The sequence below is a fragment of the Mugil cephalus genome, chromosome 1 (genome assembly GCF_022458985.1).
Source record: "Mugil cephalus isolate CIBA_MC_2020 chromosome 1, CIBA_Mcephalus_1.1, whole genome shotgun sequence".
Classification (NCBI taxonomy): domain Eukaryota; kingdom Metazoa; phylum Chordata; class Actinopteri; order Mugiliformes; family Mugilidae; genus Mugil; species Mugil cephalus.
Genome location: NC_061770.1, coordinates 20,683,093 through 20,704,809, shown reverse-complemented (window position 1 = coordinate 20,704,809; position 21,717 = coordinate 20,683,093). Strand labels below are relative to the sequence as shown.

The window sequence follows — 21,717 nt, the reverse complement described above, 5'->3', positions numbered from 1 at the left end:
ACGAACTCGCGTGTCAGTGTGTCTTGACGTGATGTGACGCTGCGACGTCACGCGAGGCTCTTGTTTCCACCTGCGTGTTTAAAGGCTGCTGCGCTGGTGATGCTGAGGCCGTGGGTACCACTTTAATAAAGAGACGGGATGCAGACCACGCCCTTCCGCGGTCCATCCATAGAGGGCGCTGTGGCGACCGAGGCAGGCCGATAAACAGCAGCTTTACCTCACTGCCCTTCCAGCAGCATCTCACCTTCAGCCGGCCAGACGCGCATCCACCAGAAACGGAAAAAGACGAGAGAGAGACGCGGACAGCGGCAGAAAAAGTGAAACGACGGAAGGCGATCGACACCGGAGGAGATTATCTCAATGATGTAGGGGTTCGTTTTGCGGTTTTGACGTCTAACCTAGCCGGTCCGCCTCACTGCGACACGGAAACACCGTCCAGCTGCGCATAAATACAACGCATCTTCTCCCAGTTTGTCAGGATAAAACCGCCCTCCACCTCTCCACCGCCCCCACAGCCCTCTAAATTAAGAAGAGGAAGAAGAAAAAAAAGGGACCAAGTCTTTGCGCATCCCTCCTCGCTTTTTATTTCTCAGTCAGATCAGGCCTCGATCAGCGCCCGACCGCCTCCAGCCTCAGCAGCATCTTCCCCTCTCCTCGGAAAGCGGCAGCATCCCCCCTTGAATCTGCGCAATGGCCGATATCCCAGCGGAGTGCAACATCAAAGTGCTGTGTCGCTTTCGTCCCCTCAACCAGTCGGAGATTGTGCGCGGGGACCAGTTTCTGCCCAAATTCCAAGGAGACGACACTGTCGTGGTCGGGGTGAGTAAAACGAGAGAGACGCTTTGTTGTGCGGGCAGGCCCCTCATCAATAAATCATCGGCTCCATCCATCTGTTTGGGCTGTGGATGGACACGCAAATAAATGAAAATCAATAAAATAATGCGATGCTCGATGTTGCAGAGCGAAACATCCCGCATTTCACCCTAATCTCGTCTTTCCACTTAACATGACAAAGCACAAAACATACGGTTATGTTGTTAAATGCGCACTCTGGCCTCCGGAATCAGCTGACTGGATTCTGCACTGTAATGAATGAAGCATTGGCAGCCAGGCATCATTAATATCTGCTTAATGTGGCGTTTTTTTAAAAAAAAGATTCAGATGTTTACAAGCATAATCTAAAGTAATATAATTTAATGTAGGCTTATAATTTGGCCCTAAATATGTAATCCACTATAAATAAACACTAAATGTGAATTAATGAAAAGTATCTTTACTGGTTTTCCTTTATCAGCCTCCTCCTAATTAACGCATCACTGTTAACGCCAGAAGTCAAGATATGACTGTATTGGGTTTATTACTCTGTGTTCACTGCTCCTGCTGCCCGTGCAGACATGCATGGTGAGGAGGTCAGGCCTCCCAGTGATCTCTGTAGTAAACAGAGGAGTCTGGAGACAGACGGAGGCTGGTAAGGGTGGAACCGACCTGACTGTACAGCGTGTTTTGTTTACACTGAAGGTTAGCTTGCAAACCAGAAACCAGTTATGCCCTGGCATGATTCTTGTATCTGTCTCCTCTTTGTGTCGGGGTAATAAGATTCACTGGGAATTTCTGATACAAACTAGATTGTTTAAAGAAGCTGCTAGAATTGTGCGCTGATTTTATCGAGTTTGAAAGAGGTGGTGCACACTAGCACATTTTTTCACGTGTGTTTTCTTTTTCGCTTGAATATAGTTGCTTCTATAACAGCTAATATACAATAAAGGTCAAATATGCTAAGATTTTGATGCATATGTGTCTTAAAGAGTAGCCTACTGGGTCGTTACTGTGTGGTGCATTAGTGTTAATGAGGCTTTTAGGATTTAATTTTTTTAGTTTACATGTGTCATTGTTGGCCCTTAGATTAAAAGAAAACTGAAGAGAGAGTACATTAGGAGTACATCAAGGAGGAGGAGTAGTTAGCCTTGGTTCTCTGATGGTCCGGCTGTCAAAAGCAATCTGCAGAGGCAGGAATCATGCTGTAACTTTCTCCAGCGATAATGGAAACGTCTCATCCTGACCTTCCTCTCCCCTCTCGGGATGATGCCGGACAGTTGAATCAGAAACCGATCTCTCTAATTGCCTTAAGAGAGGATCAATATTCATTCACTGCGCTCATGCATCACCGACTGACCTGCTTTTCATTCTCTCTGGCTCCACCCTTTCCAGCTTGGACAGTTTTTGTCTCTTTCTGGTCTTTTTTTTTTGGGGAGGTGGTTTTCTCTCTGTCTCAGTCTCTCTCCTGCTCATGCATTTTCATTTTTTTTTTTGTCTCTTTGTGTGCCTCCTACGTCCTCCTCCCTCCTTCCCACCCACGTCCTAGGCCTGAATAATGTCTGTCTCTGCCATGGAGGGGAGGGATGGAGGGGAGGGATGGAGGGGAGGGAGGGGGGGCTGCAGATGAGTCAGTTTGTTAATGACATTTAATACAGCTCACGTTATTGTGTTGCATTGTGGCGTCCTCTGTATCAGATGGGACGTGACTTTCAGGGGTTTAATAGCCTTGTTTCTGCCGCCTGTCTGGGCTGAGTCACTCATCACTGCTCCACATGAACAATGTATTTTAGGAGGTAGTGGATTAAGGATTCTTCTGCATTTCTCTCTGGTATTTTAATTCACACCGACGCTCATCATATGGTTAAGATCTTAAGTGCTGAGCTAATATTGTCCTTGTGAACATTTCCTTTGAGCTTTCCACTAAGTCACATTCTGGTTTTATTGACTCGGTTCCTTGTAGTGTGCACACAGGGTGATTTTCACTGCACGGTGCTTAAATTCTGCTAATCTCTTCTATAAAATGTTTTTCCAGTTTTTTATTGCGATTCTAAACAAATGGATCTGCTGCTGCTTTGCTGAGCACTTACAATTTGTAGGTTCAGAGTTTTTGGAGGTGCATGTATTTGCATTTTTGCAACAGTTAAGACACTAAACAATCAATTTGCTGCTGCTGTGTGACACATTCATCCCATTCCCTTCTTTCCAGAAAACACTCCAACAATCATTTGTGATCGTTGCACCTGTTTTTAACTTCTTGGCCCAGTGCTTTTTCTTTTAGCTTGTACTTTTGTTATGTTATAGACTGTGTCCGACTCTCTGTACTACTTAAATGAGAAATCGTTCGCAAATGACTCACCTGTTGAAATAAAGGTACCATCAAAAAAAACTGCCTGTCTTTAGACAATGTCTGGAGAAACTGCTAGTGTAGCTCTGCACGAGTGGGATTCAGTGGGATTCAGTTTGTCTGGCCAAGAAATAGCCTGAAACACCTTCAAACTACAATGCTTCATGTTCACACTTCAGACTGTGAATGCATTAAACATGCAAGATTTAAAACAATTAAATATTGCACTTTAGATGTTTTTTCCTGTTGAACATGTTGATCCACGGTTTCTGTCTTTGACTAAGGTCTGTGGTAATGGTCTTTCTGGCTGTAGCTTCATGTTAAACTAACATGCCAGCTTTTTTTTTTTTTTTTTTTTTTTCTGCCAATCTAACAATCTTAAAATATGGAAAAACAGGAACCTGTTTACACGAGCTAGTTGATAACAATGCCTCTGTTTCCAAAGCTTGGTCACTTATCTGGAGCTGTCAGGACTTGAGTGAAATATGACCCTGTTTTGTCGGGTACTTCCTGTCCAGGCGATAAAAGCAGCGGCGTATACAAACCTCCCACAATGGCCCTGACGCATTTCCACTCACCTGCTTTTTTAATACCTTGTGAGAAACTCACTCATGTCATACATCTTATAGACTTTCATCCAGCTACAAAATGTTTGTAGTCAGTTTATTTAATCAAGACATGTGAAAAACATCTAAATTCCGGTAAAGTAAAGTATATTCTTAAATTATATTGGTACAGCCGCCGCGCTTAGATGGATTAGATGATGTCATGTTTGCTCAGAAACGAGGGTGAGTGAGTCGGCCACTGACCACGTCACAGGGCTGATGTCATTCTCTAAAGCTAACACTGAATTAACATTTTATAGATTATGTGTCTAAAGGTCATTAATAATTATTAGGGCGTCAGTATTTCATGTCTGTGGAAGAAACTGTTCATTTCAAATGAAACTTTGCTCTTATCTATCTCTATATTTTATTGACTCTTCTGTCTTTGTGCGTTTTCAGGGGAGGTCCTACGTGTTTGACCGGGTGTTTCCAACCAACACAACCCAGGAGCAGGTTTACAACACCTGCGCCAAGCAAATTGTCAAAGGTGCTGACAGACAGATGAAAAGAAGATTAAAATAGGCGACATTATCGGGAGGTATATGTGGTCTCACGTGTTTTTCTCTTTTTCTTTTTCTTTTTATTCATAGATGTGCTCGGTGGATACAATGGCACTATCTTCGCATACGGACAAACCTCCTCCGGGAAGACTCACACCATGGAGGTACAGTTTACAAAGCAAAACAAAATACATAAATAAATAAGCTTTAATTCAGTTTGCATCTGAAAACTGCAAACCCGGAGGGTATATTTCTCCCATAAATCAAAGTAAATATTATAAATCAACCAGTTATTTTGCAAGTTTATACTGTATTAATTTGCAATACTCAAATTTTATTTTTAAGACAACGTCAGGAAACTGGGGAACTAGTGGCTTGTCACACAGAAGGATGTTAGAATTCGTTATTTGTGGTTGCACCAGGACAGCATCTCTTATCTTTTTAGTCAAGGTTCTTGTTCTTAGCTTTGATTTAACACACTTTTTGAAAAAAAAAAATATATATATTTTGGGAATTGTCTACCACCTCCATTAAGGATCTGCATTAACAATTAATAACCCTCATTAGCTATTACTATCTCACATCATATTATATCTTTATTGGTCACTTCCTGTTGCAGGGCAAGCTGCACGACCCTCACCAGATGGGTATCATCCCTCGCATCGCTGAGGACATTTTCAACCACATCTTCGCCATGGATGAAAACCTTGAATTCCACATTAAGGTATTTGACGTTGATGTCTTCTGTGTTGGACTTTTTTTGGGGGGTGTTACCTTGTTCTTTTAATCATTTACTCTGAATTAGCTCCATTGTGTTCTGGTATTTGCAGTAATTTCATCTACTTCATACCAGATGAACAGTAAACAGTTTTCTATGTGAGGAAGCATTAATCACTCCGTGCCTTTCTCCTCTTCTATAACAGGTTTCCTACTTTGAAATCTACATGGACAAAATCCGTGATCTTCTGGATGGTTGGTGCTATTAAAAATGCCCTTCATGCTTCATGCAAACGATATTCCACACAAATCATGCTAAACATCACGTTGATGTTTCTCTATTTTTAGTGACAAAGACCAACCTGGCTGTCCACGAGGATAAGAACAGGGTGCCATATGTCAAGGTTTGTGCTCAATATGTGAGCATCTGTTTATCAGCGGCACCGGATCAGTCAATTACACCTGACTCTCCTCTCCTCTCCTCTCCTCTCCTCTCCTCTCCTCTCCTCTCCTCTCCTCTCCTCTCCTCTCCTCTCCTCTCCTCCCCCGTCCATAGGGATGCACCGAGCGCTTTGTCTCCAGCCCTGATGAAGTAATGGACGTGATCGATGAAGGCAAATCCAACCGCCACGTCGCTGTGACCAGTGAGTCTCCATCTCTGAGTGTTTAGCATGTGTTCATGTTCATACGTGAATTTTTAAATTCACGTACAGTATATTATTGTTATAACTAGCCACATTTTCTCAGTGTAACATTTCGCTCTCTTCCGTTACACTTATTTCTGCTCTACTTCAGTATCAGAGAACAGCGTTAGCACCCAAGATGCATTGCTGATGCATGAAGTGACAGCTGAGCTAATGGTGTCTTATTATGCAATCTGTGTGTGACTTGGCACATTTTTTAAAGCCTCATTTGGCCTCAAAAAAAAAAGAAGAAGAAAGAAGATTCCGTCAGATGTACTGTAATATAATTTGCAGCAGGTGGAGTGCATTAGGGGGAAATAACAAAGTAGAGTTATTATGTCAGTAAAGCTGATGGAGAGGTTAAGTAGGGACACTCTACCTACATTAAAGTCGGCCTAGTGCAAATTATAAATATACATTATTATTATTATTATTATTGTGCGTTCAGTATTAAGCTATTCAAATAATACACTTTTTTTTATTTCTATGTCTTGTTTAAGTGACAAAGCGATCCGTTTAGGCCTCAGTAGTTGCCTGATGGGAGCGAGCTGCACTGTTAGCTTCTCTTCTACTAATACTGCACGGTTGGATTCATGTTAATGTGTATTTAAAGAAATTTAACGGACCCCCTATGGTAGCGGACCCCCTGTTGAAGACTTGCGCAGTAAAGCATTCCTGCTAACAGACATTAAGAGCTCCGGGTCTCGGCTCGTCTAATCAGCAGCTGCCAGACAGATTTCAGTAAACTGGCGACACTGTGTTCTTATTAAAGCCACAAAAACAACAGAAATAGAAGATACCTGATCTGTAATTCCTGCACTTTGTGTTGGCCTGAGTGGTGCTGACTCAGCCCTGTGTGGTCCAGTAGTAAAGATAGTACCTAATGGCTCCACTGCAGCTTTACAGGTTAGGGCGATCATTTGGCTTTGAAGAGCAAAACAAAAAGAAACGTTCCGATAAATAACAAAAGACGTCCCCTGAGAACTATTCAAATAACAGCCAGTGCAGTGTATTCATTTGTTTTTGAGTGTGTGTGTGTGTTTTTCCTGTGAGTCTTGCTGACTCACTGTCCTGAAGTCCACTGCAGACTCAAGTAAAAAGATTCGGTGTTCAACAAAAAGCGCCGTCACTGCTTCTCAGTGATAAACCTCAGCCTGCACAGATCTGCACAGATCTGCCTTCCTGAGAGTTAACTGTGTTTTTTGTTCGTCACATGAGACTTTTCGTGACAATTTTTGTTTTTTCGCCGAGAGCTTTTTGAATGTGTGTCAAAGAAGATTAAAGACTCTACTAAATCGTCGCCTAAATTACAGATAAATGGAAACATCTTGTTAATGTGCTGGAATCTTGAGTGAATTAAGGATAAATAAGTTCATTTTTAGCTCATTGAAATGAAATCCTTGTAAATTTATCATTATTAACTGATGACAGATGAATTAATTCAGTTGTAAAGTAATAAAAATACACCATTTATTTGTTTCGTTTGATGTTCGTTTATCTGAATGAACTCCAGTTAATTACATTTCAGCTCTGGACGTTTAATGGCCTGTGCATTAACGTTCCAGCTTCTCAGTGTGAGCTCTTAATTACTTGAGTCACTGCAGTCGGCCTCCCTGTTACGGTAATCTGATGGTCTCAGCATGTGGGTACCTAGCCAGCGAGACGAATCTCAGGTCAGAGTGGGACTCCGTTCCAACATAAAGTAAATTAAATACAGCACCTGGGAAAAATCTGGAAAAAAAAGAAAGAAATCTATGTATTGAATACCAACAACAGAGATTTATTTTCAGTTATCATCATTTCTCTTTACATTATCTGACTTGGAAACACATTAATATTTCTGTTTTGTGGGAGTTCAGTTATAAGAGTTTGTAAAATACAGTTAAATTGTCATTTAGACATAAAATACGTAATTTACAATAATAATAAGTCAAATAATAGTGTCGCTTGATGTCTTCTCGTTAGCTTGTAAGTTGGATAAAATAATAAGAAATGTGTTCGATTTGTAGGTTTTGTAGGAAATTATGAAATGCCAGTGGAGCTCATTGAGATTGTCCAATGAAGACTGCTGTAAAACATTTCTGCTGTTTTATTCTGCTGCTGTATAAATAATTTGGAGATATCTGCAAAAACAGCAGTTTTAGCTTCTTCCTTAGCTTCTCTCTTATTTTGCGGTGTAACCTCTGACCTTTTCATCCATAGGACAGTATATTATACAGTATATTATTTAAAGAACCAGTAACTAATACACTCCCAAGTTTTTAGTCTTTGTAATGAAAAACAGTGAAGTTTAATAACAGCCGACCATGCATTGTGTGAGCTAGAGGACTGTATAGACTTTATTTTACATCTTAGTGCGGGAAAATGATTCATATGTTGATTTGACACCACAAATAAATAAAAAAATAAATACTATGAGAAAAAATAAACAGGTGGCATTTATTTCTATTTAAAAAGGGACCGAGAAATCACCTGACACGATAAAGAAAATCCTGCTCAGTGTCTCAAATTTAATGCATTTAATGCAATTTGTGTAAAGATGTGACAACAGTTCCTCTTGTAAAACTGACTGAATACAAGCAGCAGTGGAGCGTAGCTGCTGCTGAAAGCCCCGTTCAGACTACACCGCAGCAGCGTCTGTCTGTTTCTGGTCGATGCCTGCTGACTCACTGTGCTGCAGGACGGTGTGCTGATGGCAGTATATAGTCTAATGATACCCTGCAGACACCGAGCTGATGCCCTCAGATATCATCTGCAAAGAAACCTGAACTTTCTCTCTGAGGGGAGGTCAGGTGGAGGGAGCCATTTGGAGATGAAGTGCAGTTTGGTGATGTCATGCTGCTACAGTAATGGCATTTCTCTGTGACAAAAAAAAAAACAAACAAAAGATGTGGAAGATTTCAAATCCACTCCTACTGTTTTACTTTTAGTTGCAAGCAATGTCAAACGATGACAAATACATAAAGTTTTGAGACCTTTGGTCGACTTCTGCTCATCCTGTTTCTTAACTACAACTGTAACAAGTCAAACAAAAGATAATCATTATTTACCTTTATCACAACTCTAACTGCTGTGTTGTGCCTGTCCTTGCACAGACATGAACGAGCACAGCTCTCGCAGTCACAGCATCTTCCTGATCAACATCAAACAGGAGCACGTGGAGACCGAGCAGAAGCTCTGTGGAAAACTCTACCTGGTGGATCTGGCCGGCAGCGAGAAGGTAGGAGACCCTCACCTGCTTTAAATCAGCTGCTTTAAATGACTAAAATAAATTGTACAGTGTGATCATTTCACATTCTACTTTGAAGGTAATGAATCTGCATTTAGCTACATGTGTGTGTCCTCATGCTCCTCATCTCCAATCTCTTTCACTATCTAGGTCAGTAAGACCGGAGCTGCAGGCGCTGTCCTGGACGAGGCTAAAAACATCAACAAGTCTCTCTCTGCGCTGGGAAACGTCATCTCTGCCTTGGCTGAGGGCACGGTGAGCTATTATTTCCTGTCTGTCACCTCTTTAGTTAATGGTCTGGGATTTATAGTGTCACTGGACATTGAAACGGCTGTAAAGTGAGAAAAACATGGCTGTTATTTGGCCCTTTTCCACTGACCTCCATATTAAACTTTTCATTGAAAAACATAAAGATTTGATAGAAAGGTTTGTACTTTGTACTTATATTTAATTTATATTCTTACTTTTACTGTAGAAATGAAGGACTTTTCTATTTTGACAAATGGAATTGTCCTGTTTACCTCGAGGTTCAGGACTGTGACTATGTCTTGTCCGTTACCTGCTCCGTTCTGCCAGCTCAACAGATTTGGCCTCGAATTGCCAAATCCACCCCTGCCAGTTATCAGATTAGTTGGAAGCATCACAATCAATCTGCCACTTTTGACGGCAGCTCCAAGCTTTCTTTAGAGTCCAAATGTCAAATGCTGAAAAGGAAGGGGAAAGGGCAAAGTGTAAGCTAAATATGTGCAAAAGTTTAGGTGGTTTGGTTATCTCTCCGCCTTTCTTTTTGTCCTTCGCTGACTTTCCTCATTTTGCAGAAATCCCATGTGCCGTACCGTGACAGCAAAATGACCCGCATCCTGCAGGACTCCCTTGGTGGAAACTGTCGCACCACCATGTTCATCTGCTGCTCTCCCTCCAGCTATAACGATGCAGAGACCAAGTCAACTCTGATGTTCGGACAACGGTAGATGAATCAGTGGATGCATTTTGGAAACACAAGTGCAATAAAAATACAATAAACTGAACCAAATAGTAAGGAATGCAGAAGATATGTTTAGTCTCCTGTCAAATCCGGTCACATTTTTCAGCAGGGAAGTTTATCCTTTAAAATTAGGACAAGGTGCTATTTTCAACGTGACCTGAATTTTGGACAAATTATTCAGTCGAAACACAGACACCCGCACAAAACATAATCAGACTGCTGTTCTCCGCCACAGTGCCAAGACCATCAGGAACACCGCCTCCATCAACCTGGAGCTGACGGCCGAGCAGTGGAAGAGGAAGTACGAGAAGGAGAAGGAGAAGAACAAGACCCTGAAGGACACCATTCAGAAGCTGGAGGCTGAGCTCAACCGCTGGAGAAATGGTGAGATGAAACGTTTCCTAACTGGCTGGCGACACTCATACGCTGACATTATAAACATTCTAACCGCTATTTTGCGTCCATCCGTCCCCTCAGGAGAAAACGTGCCTGAGACGGAGCGCACCACGTCCGACATGGTGATCCGCTACGAATCCGTCGAGGAGCGTCCCGTTTTGGACAACGACACCTCTTCCATTGTGGTCCGCATCTCCGAGGAGGAGAGGCAGAAGTACGAGGAGGAGATCCGCAAGCTGTATAAGCAACTGGACGACAAGGTTCAAACACACGGACATTATTACTCACAACCATTAGTGTTTACTGAAAATCATAGTTTCTAGTGTTGAACTCTCTTTCATTGTGTCAGTGCAAATGTTAATGTTTAGATGTTTCCATAGCCTCCTTATGAATGTTTAACCTGTTTTATTATGGAAGTGGAATGAAAAAAACTGATGAGGACGTAATGAGTTTTTCTGATATAATGTTCGTGCAGGATGATGAGATTAACCTGCAGTGCCAGCTGGTGGAGAAACTGAAGCAGCAGATGCTGGACCAAGATGAGGTGAGAAACTCAATCACAAAAATCCCCATACGCACTACACACACACACACACACACACACACACACAAGCTGATATATATCCCTCTCTTGTCTGTCCCTATCCACCCTTCAGCTCCTGGCCTCTTCTAGGGGTGACGGGGACAAGGTCCAGGCTGAACTCGGCAGGCTCCAGGTCGAGAGCGACTGCGCCAAGGCCGAGGTGAAGGAGGTGCTGCAGGCTCTGGAGGAACTGGCCATTAACTACGACCAGAAGAGCCAGGAAGTGGAGGAGAAGGGTCTGCAGAACCAGCTGCTGGCCGACCAACTCTCCCAGAAAATGGTACATCTCAGGAGCTGTGTGAGGAGTTAGACTGGGATGGGTGTAATGGGGTCTGAAATCGCAGACAGATGGTGGAGCAGAAGGACTCGCTCGCTTGTTGCACCGCAGAGACGAGCACCTGTTAAAGCAGCACGGTTTGCATGAGGGGGAAATGTGCAGGTATTATACGGGAATCCAACAGTGTGGAGGAAAATAATTTTTGTGTGAAGATTATTTTCTACAGTTGCAAAATTCTTCCTGATGTTGTAGTTGATAAAACATAAAAATGCTGTTTAACCAGATTAAGTTAAATGTATTCTGAATATATTGAAAAAATCCTGCAGAACTGGATGCCGCCTTTAGGTGGCACTACAGCAGTATGACTTCAAATGGTCATGACTCCGTGCTTAATCTTAATCTCAACTTTCTCAGTAGTTTGCTCAATTGTCACTTGAATTTTAATGCAGAAATAGAAAGGAATGAAAGGTTTTCTCTTTGGGAGGTGCTGCTTCTCCGAGGCTCGGTTCCATTCTGGTCCCTTTCTCTCATCTTTACAGGCCAGCCTGATGGAGCTGGAGGCTGAGCTGTCACGCATGCAGGAGGTGAGCGGTCAGCAGAGGAAGCGCATCGCTGACGTCCTCAATGGGCTGATGAGGGACCTCAGCGAGTTCAGCACCATCGTGGGCAATGGCGAGATAAAGCTGGTGAGGAGAATCGCAGGGTCGGGATTTTGATTTATTTCCTGCCGCGTCGTTGCACTTGACTGATGGAGAAATCTGCATTTGTTGTTGTTTTGTTTTTTCTTTAGCCGGTGGAGATCAGCGGCGCCATCGAGGAGGAGTTCACTGTGGCTCGCCTCTACATCAGCAAGATCAAGTCGGAGGTGAAGAGCATGGTGAAGCGCTGCCGCCAGCTGGAGAACATGCAGCTGGAGTGCCACCGTAAGATGGAGGAGACCGGGAGGGAGCTCTCCTCCTGCCAGCTTCTCATCTCTCAGGTACAGGTCAACATCAAAAAGAAAGAGATCAATTGATCGTTTCATTTTGGTTGGTCATAGTTTGGTTTTTGCGGCCTCTGATGTGTCTGATGTGGGTGTTTGCTCTTGTACAGCATGAGGCTAAGATCCGCTCTCTGACCGAGTACATGCAGAGCGTGGAGCAGAAGAAGAGGCTGCTGGAGGAGAGCCACGACTCCCTGAGCGAAGAGCTGGCCAAGCTGCAAGATCAGGGTAACATCCGCACCCCACACATTTGCACAAAAAAAAACACTGTTGTGAGAATACTGCGAGGAAAAATCGCTGCCTCAGGCGTCTGTGCCGGCTGCAGCTCTGAGAGCGTTCTCTTTTGCCTTCCAGATAATTCCCTGATGGAGGAGAAGGAGGGAGAGAAGGGCGAGACTGAGGATGGAAATAAGGTAGGAAGTCTTGTTTGCATCCAGTCACTTTAAAGTTTCTGCACAAATAAATAAGCAGATTCTGTGTTCTGTTTTTTTTTTTGTTTGTTTTGTTTTGTGTGATGTCTGCAATGAGCAATAAATAAGATTATGCCCCCCCCTCCCGAGGTTCTGCATCAGTAAGCATCTTTTTTGTGCGGCTGGTCTTTTCATTTCTAGAAATCTCTTCGTCAGCAGGACAATCACCGCGGCCTCCATCACAAGCAGCTGGCCCGTCTCCGGGATGAGATCAACGAGAAGCAGAGGATCATTGATGAACTCACTGAGTACGTCATCATCTTACTTAGTTTTCTTTATTTCTTTATTCGCCATTTTCTCATTATTAGACATTATAAGCTATTGTTGCAATATATTAACCATATTAACAGCTGTGTTATTGTTTGCTGTGTGATTTCATACCTCCTCACACCTTACTTCTCACCTCCAGTCGTAACTCTAAGCTGGAGCTGGAGCTGGCCCAGGTTCGTGCTGACTTTGAGCGTCTGAAGAGTCAGGACAGCACCAAGAGCGAGCGCCTGGAGGAGCTCTCGTAAGTACTGGGGAGGTCTATAGTCTTACTAGACTGCTTAGAGTGGTTCAAAGAGGGGTCAAAAATGATTAATAGGTTTTGTTAAATTAGATCATATGTGGTTTGATAGCATTTCTATGACTTTTTGAAATTTAAAATGTTAAAAATAAAATTTTAAAAAATGAGGATCGTCCAGTCTCACTACTGTTAAATTTCAGCAGGGGGCACCCAAAACAACGCAACACCAGAGCCATATATTTGAGAGAGTCTGGCCAACTCAAATCATGGGCACCATGTTGGATACATCAGAGGGAAGATTCTACAGAGTAACACTACGGGGCGGATGTATTATGTTGAAATAAATGTCTTATTTTCACCATTAATAGGCCTATAAATGTCCTTTTAATCTTCTGCTCCCATAACTTTCTCCATTTTTGTTCCCTGGGGAAACGGTGGAGTTTCCTCCGTGTTTTCCTGATCCTGTGCTGGAGCTGTAGGCTGAGCACTGTGGCATAATTTAACTTTTAATCCACTTTTATTCTCTGTTATTGCCACTTCTCTATGGGTGAATATCGGTTAGATGTATCGTATGTGGCGCCCATGAAACATGTGACCAGCATAGAGGGATAGCTCAGATAGTCCATTCACCAGTTGGCCAGACTCTCTCTATAAATGGCTCTGCCCAGCACATAACTGCACAGTATAGTATTGAATATTATGATATTCTATGTACAAAATACTTCATTTCTAATTCCTTTTAGATTCCTGCATGAGCGCCACGAGCAGACTAAACAGGACTTGAAGGGTCTGGAGGAGACTGTCGTGAGTAAAACAGTCATCACTGCCCATCTGCCTCATTCCTCACATCATCATCATCATAATCATCCAGAGTCTCCCTAACCGGCTCTCTGTCTATCTGTCTGTCTGTCTGTCTGTCTGTCCTCCAGGCCCGCGAACTCCAGACCCTCCACAACCTGCGCAAGCTGTTCGTTCAAGACCTCACGTCGCGGGTTAAAAAAGTAGGTTTTTGTTTTTTTTGATCAAATTAAAGAATCTTTAAACCTCTATTGCTCTTGACTTATTGAACGCATGAAGGAATTTACTACTTGTGTGAGTCAGACAGAAAACATCCAATGAAAAGATATAGTATGGGGGTAATATATCACCATGTCCAATACTTTTTTGTTTGGGGCCTGTTTGTTTGATTTTTAACATCTGCAAAAAAAGAGGTGACATTATGAGATGTTCATCCAAACAAAATAATTTCAACATCTCATGTTAATCATTGACTAAAACTATAGGAAGATTCTTCTTACTTTATTTCATGTCTGTCCCTCTATTTTAATTTTTCATTGCCGTGCTTCTTCTTCTTCTTCTTCTTCTTCTTCTTCTTCTTCTTCTTCTTCTCTGCAGAGTTCCGAAATGGAACCTGATGATAGCGGGGGGTCTTGCACCCAGAAGCAGAAGATTTCCTTTCTTGAGAATAACTTGGACCAACTTACAAAGGTTCACAAACAGGTGAGAAAACACACAAATTATTAGAGCAGTTGTAAGTGATTGCAGATTGATTTTTGATCGGATGATGTTTGTATTGCAAAGCCGTTCAGGGTTAAGGCGAACATTTCCATGTCTATTGCTCAAACTGTCATTTCAAACACACTGTTCTGTCCAGCTGGTTCGTGACAATGCAGATCTGCGTTGTGAGCTTCCAAAGTTGGAGAAACGTCTTAGGACTACTGCTGAGAGAGTTAAGGCCTTGGAGACTGCACTGAGGGATGCCAAGGAAGGCGCCATGATGGACCGCCGCCGCTACCAGCAGGAGGTCGACCGCATCAAAGAGGCCATGAGGGCAAAGAACGCCTTAAGGCGCCCCCACGCGGCACAGATCGGTACTGCACTGAGTCATTTTGTTGGTGCTTTTTGTTGTGTGAAGTCGCTTGTACAGTTTTTATGCGTCACCAAATTTGTAGTTACTGGTGTATCGTCGCAGGTGAGCCTAACCTTACATCGCTTTATCACCCCGACAGCCAAGCCAGTGAGACCAAAACAGCTGCCTGCCTGCTCCCCTACCAACCCATTCTACCCCTACATCCGAGCCATCGAGAACGGCGCCTTCAGCAACGCCCTCTTCCAGAGCAACGTGACACAGCAGAGCACCTCCAGCGCAAACTCCAACCCCAACTCTGTCCAGAGCAACACGTGAGTGCATACATCTAAAAAAGAGTGTTTGGTGTTAGTCAGTCAAGTAAAATGTATGGCATGAAAGCCAGGTGCATGCTGTGTGTGATGATGCAGTTCATGTGTATGTACACACTAGTAGCAGGAAGGGGAGGAGTCATACAAACCTGCTAGGCTCCTCCCTTCAGTTTCAAGTATCGCTTTCATCCTTTTCCTTCAGATTGTTATTAGATCTAGGAGGTCTGAATGTTTGTGTTTTTCACAGAGTTTCAACAGCACTGGGCTACAGAGCAGGGAGATATAACGGAGACATACTGGAGTCCTACCCACTGAACATTGACAACGGTATCAGAACAAGGACACCTACCTGCATGCACACTAATAGTCATTCGAGTATGTTTACATTCACCTGTCCACTACACAGCTTGGTGTTCCTTGTTTCTATACGCTGATCTCGTAGCGTCAGTGGCAGATTTGGCTATAGTAAGTTTATGGCATTTTAGTGTTTATGTGTGAAATTGAACTGATGTTTTCTGTCCAACAGGTAACAGCATCAGTGAAACCAGAGACATTAATGATAACAGGTGAGACCGCAAACAGAAAACTTCACCTGTCTTTTGTTTTCCAAGACAACTTAAAACTATATGAGAATAAATCACACAGTAGAGAGCATGTTGGAACTGTTAAATTTAAATTAAATGAAAAGAACAGTCATGTTTTTACTTTATTGTCACTTCGGCCACTGTACTTTATGGCAGTGGTTCTCAACTTAACTTAATTTCAACCTGAACGTGCAAGTTAACGAGTTTCCCACAACGTCTTCCTGCAGATGTTTCACAATAAGAGCATTATTAAGAAATGGACGGTGTAGTAGGGGCCTCACAATTTGAAATAGATGCAGATGGTGTTAAGTTTGCATTAACAGCATCATGCAGAAATTTGAACAATGCAACCGGGTGTGAGATCTCTTAATAAAATGCAGCAAATTACATTTGTGAAACAAAAAAAATCTAGGTAGATAAACATCTGAAGTCACATTTGAGTCAAATAATCCTATTTCTATAAATGTCATAAATGTCACTGCTTTATGGAACTGAACTCAATCAGATGAGGTGTCCAGTAGGAGAGATAACGTGGAAAACTAGAGTGACACGGCTAGTTGTGTTGACAGCGTTCGTGTTTGTGTGTCTGCATTAACAGGAGCGAAGTTCACTGTGGCGGCGAGGTGGACGATTCAAACAGGCACTACATCGTTCAGCAGGAGACTGCTGCAAGTTAATGCCATGGTAAAGAAGAGTCATACTGACACATGTTTGGACTCATGACTAGTGAGGACATTTAGCACTTTGCCCCTCGCCTTAAGTTAAACGGCTACAGCTAAACACTAAATGACAAACCTAAACTTAACTGCGAGGTCTTGAGGTTTACATCTGTATGAGAGAAACTCAAGCTGAAACAACCACATGTGTTTGAGTTCTCTTGAAGATGTTTCATCTAAGGCTTCTTAATTTGTAAATGACTGTTGAGGAGTTTTCTTTTTTTATTTGGAGCATCTATGGCCGTTGCCCAACACATATTATTATCAAATTATATCTCAGTTCAACTGTCCTGTTCAGAGAACGGTTTTACAAATGGAAAGACATAATCTTCCATCAATTCACAGCTTCATTATCTGTCCCCAAGAAGTTTCACCCATGTACACACCTAGAAATGGAGACTACTATTCAATGAAGAACGAAAAATAGGATTTAAAACAGATTCCCCTAATTACAGGTGGGTATCTGGTCAGTAATGGACCTTAATCATGTGAGTTCCAGGTGGGAAACTCTCACAGATGTTCTTAATAAAAACCTAAACTCGACAAGTCCAGTTGCCAAATTTTTATCTTTGTGTTTTGGATACTCAGAAATTTTATTCGTGATAACTCATACATATTTTAACAGATTTCCGTGCTTACTTAAACGACGACTCCCTTTTGTTGTCTCTCTGCAGACGATGACCAAACACTGTACCCATTCAAGGACCCTCTCCTCCCTCATTTGCATGCAGCCTATCTCCCCATCCCTCCACCGCATCACAGACGAAGATGATGACGGAGATCCGTCGCCCCGTAGTCTTCTAATTAGATGAAGCCTCCTCTCCTCCCGCTCCAATGGTGACCACTCTCGCCCTCAGGTTTGTGGTCCAGTCCCTTCCGGTTCAGTCAAGTAAATGATATCAGATGTTTTTTTTTTGTTTGTTTTTTAAATTACAAAACTAACCACTAAATTAAACCACTGACTCTTCCACCAATCAAGTTGTTGCCACATATCACTGATGTTGAGCACGTCCCTAAGTGGCTGAACTGGAACCAGACTGACCCCACATCCCTGATCGCTTCGTACACACATGTTGTAAATAATAGTGCTGTATACTCCAGTAGAGGTTTTTGACCAGCAACTGTTTGTGTGAATGCACAGCCTCCCCCCTCCCTTGCACACATATTCTTAAGGATATCACGTGGGTGACATACAGTAGGCAGAAATGACCTTTTTCTATGTCATAAATAAGAGTGCAGTGTGTAACACCAGCTTGTAACAGAAGAACCCACACTTCGACTGCATGTCGCTTTAGCGGGTTAGCTTTCAAATGTTTGCATGTGTCATGATTCCGGTCAGGAGCTGGTATGCTGCGAGTGAAGTGTGACCGACTTCGACAGATGTCAGAGAGCGAGATACAGAGAGAGACCTGGCTTCCCGTAATCCTGATGCTGGTCTCAGCGTTTCAGATTTTCTATTTTAAAGTAAATTTGAGTCCAAGAATTTGCATCGTTCGGATTTAAACAGATAAAAAGCAACATCTGGATCTCAATTTAATTTGATAGAACGGGTGAAATAAAAAATGAGAGGGAAATCCACTCCAGGCTAGCGACCTATATATATAGAGGAAACCTTTTGTATTTGCTTTGATACCTGTGATGTTGCTGCTGTATGATGCCGTTGTACATTTTAGGTAATGCTGCCCACATCCGTTTAATGTGACCCTTTCCCCGCATCGTTAGTCTTCTTACCGAGCCTTAAGTAGGATTGATTTCTCACAATCAAACTATCACATCTGCATACATTTGTAATTGCTACCTCTAGAGCTGCTTATTATATATACATATATAAATATGCTTATTACAGATAAGATATCATCCATTCAAGATCTTAGAGTTTCTACTTTCTAGAGAGTTGCAACGTTAGAACATCAATACTTGTAGAGTAGATTTAACTGTAGTTAACTTCTCCAGTATCACTCACAGATGTGTTCCTTCTCCACCAGATCACAGCGATCAAAGCAGAAATGTCGACCAAAATTATAATGATGTCACATATCTCCTAATTTTGAATATATATATATATATTTGGATTTAAGACGGAAGTGAAGGCAAATGCCAGGAGATTTTTGTAGGACAGAATAGATGCTAATGTAGTGGTTCAAGCTGAGCAGCCACCAGTCTGACACGCTTCGACAGGAAACTTGCGGCTCAGGTTAAGCTGTTATTCTTCTGGGAAAAATCCTGACCAGCCAATCAGGATAGAAGGAAGCAGCGAGTCTGAGCTGGAGCTGGGATGAATCACAGAACTGAAAGAGGAGATTAAAGCAAAAACTCCATTCGCTTCATTTTCGTGTTTCACGCTTTCATCGTGAACATTTTCCAAAAAAGTGGATCCGTTCAGACTATGAGGATAACGTTAACATTTTATTTATTTATTTATTCCAAAATATATATTTACGTAGACGTTATGTGCGTTGTGTTAATTTGTGTTGCTTACCTGGACTCGTCCCCCTGTGTAAATTTCCCCCCTAACCGGGAGTGTGTAAAAGGGAATAATCCTCCTCATTCGTGTGAGCACCACTCAGCCTGATGCTCTTACCGGCATTAACAACATCTCAGGGCTTCACATTCACAATCATAGCAACCACGGCCCCCCCAACCATTGTCTTCCTCCTAGACTTAAAGCTATGTGATATCCGACGAACAATCAAGCGCGTCTGTGTGTCGTCTTCAAGGCCGAGCAGAGGAACGGGATGGCAAATATAATAAAACAGAAAAGAAAAAAAAACTTGTACATATAAAACATCACATGGCATTTGAAAAGAAATAATCTCTTACCTGCATCTGGTCAAACCCTACTGTACGTACCCAAACCGACCCCTCTACTTGACATCATATTTTAAGTGTAATATACCTGAATTTCGGAGGGGGGAGTGTGTATTATATTGTCACCTGCTGTTACACCGTTGGATTTTAACATATCTAAAATACATGTGCGATATATTGTTAATCTTGTAAGTAAAATAGCGTGCATTGACATAGTAAGATGCAAACAGAAAAGGTGCACGCCGACTTTGTTCAGAGTTTGTTTTATTTATTTTCCGTATGCCTATACCGTAGTGTCGACATGATTACGTGAAGAAATCACCGTGCAGAATTTCTGTATATATAGACCCATCGCTATGCTGTATCGTATGTGAACCACTGTGTTGTAGTAAAAAGTTCAATAAACTTGTAGAAAGGAGTTTGTTGCAGGGAGTCATTTGGATGATGTGAAGTATGTGTGGGGTTGATTGGGGGTGGGGGGGAGTCACCACACTGACAGATGAAAATGTCTCCATCTAGTGAACGTAAATTTAAATCGAAAGCCGCCTCATTGGACGACTGCACTTCACATCCAACGGATTTTCTCTGAGAAGAAGCACCTGCTGCCTCCTGCTGCACCGACAGACGGAATAAAAGTGCGACTCTCGGCTGTTTCACGTTCGATTTGTGGTGCGTTGCATGTAAGCTGGGTGCTCCTCGCTGTTGCTGCGACCTCTGACCTAAACAGGAAATGAGTTTTCAAACCACGCTGTGAAAGGGACCTTTGCCAGAAAAATGATGACATGGAAATTAAGTCACAGAGAAGGAAAAACAGTGGGAGACAGTACGAACGATTGAAAGATTAAAGAGAGGATCTGCTCGGTGTCCATCAAAGTGGCGATTTCACGGTGCGATGCGGAAGGTGAAGTCAGCAGAAATGAGTGGTTGCACATGTCTGTCGCATTAACCGCTCGAATCTGTGTATTTCTGGGTCATCTGCATTTCTGAAATTCTGTTCGTGTGACGGAAGGAACTTCCTTTGTCCTCTTTATAAAAAGCTGCTCTTCATCGTTCCCACGAGAAAGGAGGCAGCGAAGTAAACAGAAGTGTCATGTTGAGTGTATTCAGACTGGACTGTGTGTGTGTGTGTGTGCACGTGATTGTACTTATAATAGCACACCTTAACTTTTACAGAAGACAACCAGACTGAGTTGGGTCAGATCTGCTTACTGCGCTGTCAGGAAATTGCTGTGAATGTGATACTGAATAGGATAAATCTTTATTTGGGGGGATTTGAACTCAGTGATTATTCTCACAGTGAAATGAATGTGTTGAATAAAGTGTTCTGAATAAACCTTTCTTCTGGCTCTCAAAATATTACCCACCACTCTCTGTATTTGCTTTTACTTGTGGTAGACTATACATATAAATCAATTCCACGTAAACTTTACTGTTATACAGCACAAAAAGAAAGGGAATTTTTATTTTAACCATTTGTTGTTCACTTAAATGTTCTATTTTAATGTGTATTTAACTGTATCTCTGACTGTGCATCTGTTTTCAAGGGGCTAATCATGATTGATTGCGTGTTCTAAAATGGTCCCAGGCCAATGTAGACACTGGTGTCCCAGGGGGAGATTTTTTTTTTTTTTTTTTTACTCCAGATTTCCTCTCACTCGCTGCGCATCCCCGTTGCGCGCTCCCGCGCTGGTCCGTGGATGAGATACTGGAGACTCTGCGGCACCAGGAGGACGCGGCACTGCTGACCCGTGCGCCAGGAGTCGACAGCAGGAGTCCCCCCCTCTTACTAACCTCCAGGTGGACGCATAGACGCGGACGGAGCGTAAATCCTCCGGTGTGTGCGTCCTCTGCAGAGGCGGCGGCAGCATGTTCCTCCTGTAACTCAACTCAGTCCACGCAAGAGGCGCGACCCGCAAGGTAGAGAACACCCTCAATTATTCAGCTTGTCAGTGATGTGTTGTGTTTAATGGCGGATGAAAGGACACAACTGACCTTTAATGCGCACTGTGTTCGTTGATGCTACGGTGAAACGCTTTGTGTTTGAAGTTGGACCAGTTGGACACGCCACACGAAGGCGTCAGGCTGAACCGGCACCGCGTTCGCGTGTTTAGCTGCAAAATGAATGCGAGTTTAATGTACAGGTCACACGTTGGAGGATTCGCAGTGTGAGCTGTTGCCTCTGCACAGACTCCTGTTCTCTCTCTATAGCTGGGAAGAGAAATGCAAGGCCGTGCATGAATCTGCACACATCATTTGAAGGCTGTTTATCTGGACGCAGAGCTTCAGCTCCACAAGCAGTTCACATGTGGTGCATGCATGGACTGTTGCTCCAGTCT

General features: G+C 42.8%; 1 protein-coding gene across 6 annotated transcripts; it reads left to right on the top strand.

Annotated features, from left to right (window-relative positions):
* The first annotated feature begins 96 nt into the window (after window positions 1-96).
* Window positions 97-19,799, top strand: kif5aa (kinesin family member 5A, a). Of its 6 annotated transcripts, none has more exons than XM_047569457.1 (29): window positions 117-819; window positions 4,165-4,252; window positions 4,356-4,429; window positions 4,885-4,989; window positions 5,189-5,237; window positions 5,331-5,386; window positions 5,539-5,626; window positions 8,761-8,885; window positions 9,045-9,149; window positions 9,713-9,861; window positions 10,115-10,263; window positions 10,357-10,535; window positions 10,751-10,819; window positions 10,932-11,138; window positions 11,675-11,821; window positions 11,926-12,114; window positions 12,228-12,345; window positions 12,472-12,530; window positions 12,729-12,835; window positions 12,997-13,098; window positions 13,839-13,899; window positions 14,025-14,096; window positions 14,491-14,595; window positions 14,750-14,966; window positions 15,105-15,276; window positions 15,521-15,648; window positions 15,800-15,839; window positions 16,456-16,541; window positions 17,248-19,799. In XM_047569457.1, the coding sequence occupies exons 1-28, from the start codon at window positions 691-693 to the stop codon at window positions 16,532-16,534; spliced, it is 3,168 nt and encodes a 1,055-aa protein (XP_047425413.1). In that variant the 5' UTR covers window positions 117-690; the 3' UTR covers window positions 16,535-16,541; window positions 17,248-19,799. The 6 variants fall into 6 exon arrangements, with proteins under 6 accessions (XP_047425396.1, XP_047425386.1, XP_047425377.1 ...); XM_047569466.1 differs by having other exon boundaries at window positions 129-819; window positions 15,521-15,600; XM_047569440.1 differs by having other exon boundaries at window positions 97-819; window positions 10,115-10,535; window positions 12,747-12,835.
* Window positions 19,800-21,717: the final 1,918 nt, after the last annotated feature.

Bases quoted from the DNA above. Each gene is read 5' to 3' on its own strand.
- kif5aa (XM_047569421.1), top strand. From the start codon at position 691: ATGGCCGATATCCCAGCGGAGTGCAACATCAAAGTGCTGTGTCGCTTT. The intron at 5,387-5,538 runs GTTTGTGCTCAA...CCCCGTCCATAG, and splicing joins ACAGGGTGCCATATGTCAAG to GGATGCACCGAGCGCTTTGT. The intron at 15,277-15,520 runs GTGAGTGCATAC...TGTTTTTCACAG, and splicing joins AACTCTGTCCAGAGCAACAC to AGTTTCAACAGCACTGGGCT.